Below are 1163 nucleotides of genomic sequence, written 5' to 3' on the forward strand. Positions count from 1 at the left end.
GGGAGAGAGAGAGGGACAGAGGGAGGATATAATTATCCCATAACTAAATCGGCTCTACTGTGGAGGGCCCAACAGTAACAATGTCAAACTCACACTCTGAGCGATATTTGATATATAACATTTGCTTTTTGTGTTCAAGCTTTTAAAAATCTTGTTTTCCTAGGCCCCAGGTCAGTTCAGCAGAACTTGAATCGATATCATGGGATTGGATGTCTGCTCTGCAAAGGAAACTTCATGTGGTTCTGGGTCTATAAACAGGTACAAATAAAACAAAATAGGAAGCAACGTCCAAAAAATGCCATTTCTTGCACAATCTGAAAGCAGCCTGGAGCAAGCACAGTGAGAGAGCAGGCTCCCTGGCAGCTGCCCAGCAGTGGTGTTGGTTGCACTTGGTCAGGTCTGCTTTGATGTGAAAAACTCAGTTTCCTGAACTACAGGTTTTGACTTAGCTGGAATCACGTGTTTTCCTTCCTTCATTTTCAAGGGTGTCCTGTCGCTCAGTTGATCCATGTCATCTCCAGCCATGGGATTAATTTTACACGGACGGGGGACCCTTATGAGGTGTTGCCATATGCATGATGTAGACGGTACGGTGAGCACTGTGTGGGAAGATGCTTAGGGCTGAGATCTTTTTTACCTTTTCACTCAGAAAATACACCAAGATACAAAAGTAGAAAGAATAGAAAAGTCAGCCCCATGTGCACATTGCCCAGCTCCAGACCCAGGCCTGGCCTGCTTCTCATACAGAAGCTGACCTGAGGTCCATTTCATCTGGAAAGGCCAGTACATCTGTAAAGGATGATGACTTTAAAACATAACAGTATTCCCACGACCATGCCTTAAAAATGAATGTTAGTTATTCCTTAACACCATCCAAAAGTCAGTGTTTGCATTTCCTCAATTGTCTAGTAAGTTTCTTTTTCCAGTCAGTGTTTTAGAAATAATAATTCCTCATGGCATCTACATTGCACAGGGTTGCTGCCTTCTAAGTTTCCTAATCTATGGCAAGGGTTGGCAAACTTTTTCTGAAAAAAAACTAGATAGTAAATATTTTAGGCTTTGTGAACATCTTACCTTTAAAGAATACTGGAGTTTTTCCCAGTAATGGGAGGGAAAAGTCCAAGATGCCGACTACCTGCAATAGTCTTTACCTGCAATACTCT

General features: G+C 42.3%; 1 protein-coding gene across 2 annotated transcripts in view; it reads right to left on the bottom strand.

The window, feature by feature from the left end:
• KIF25 (kinesin family member 25) overlaps positions 1–1163 on the bottom strand; it is a 17456-nt gene that overhangs the window by 16109 nt on the left and 184 nt on the right. For both annotated transcript variants that reach the window (XM_011934931.1, XM_011934930.1), the window contains exon 2: positions 756–789. In XM_011934931.1, coding sequence (XP_011790321.1) covers positions 756–789 — 34 coding nt within the window. The remainder of the gene's footprint in view (positions 1–755; positions 790–1163) is intronic.

This window comes from Colobus angolensis, unplaced genomic scaffold, assembly GCF_000951035.1.
Source record: "Colobus angolensis palliatus isolate OR3802 unplaced genomic scaffold, Cang.pa_1.0 Scaffold14, whole genome shotgun sequence".
NCBI lineage: Eukaryota > Metazoa > Chordata > Mammalia > Primates > Cercopithecidae > Colobus > Colobus angolensis.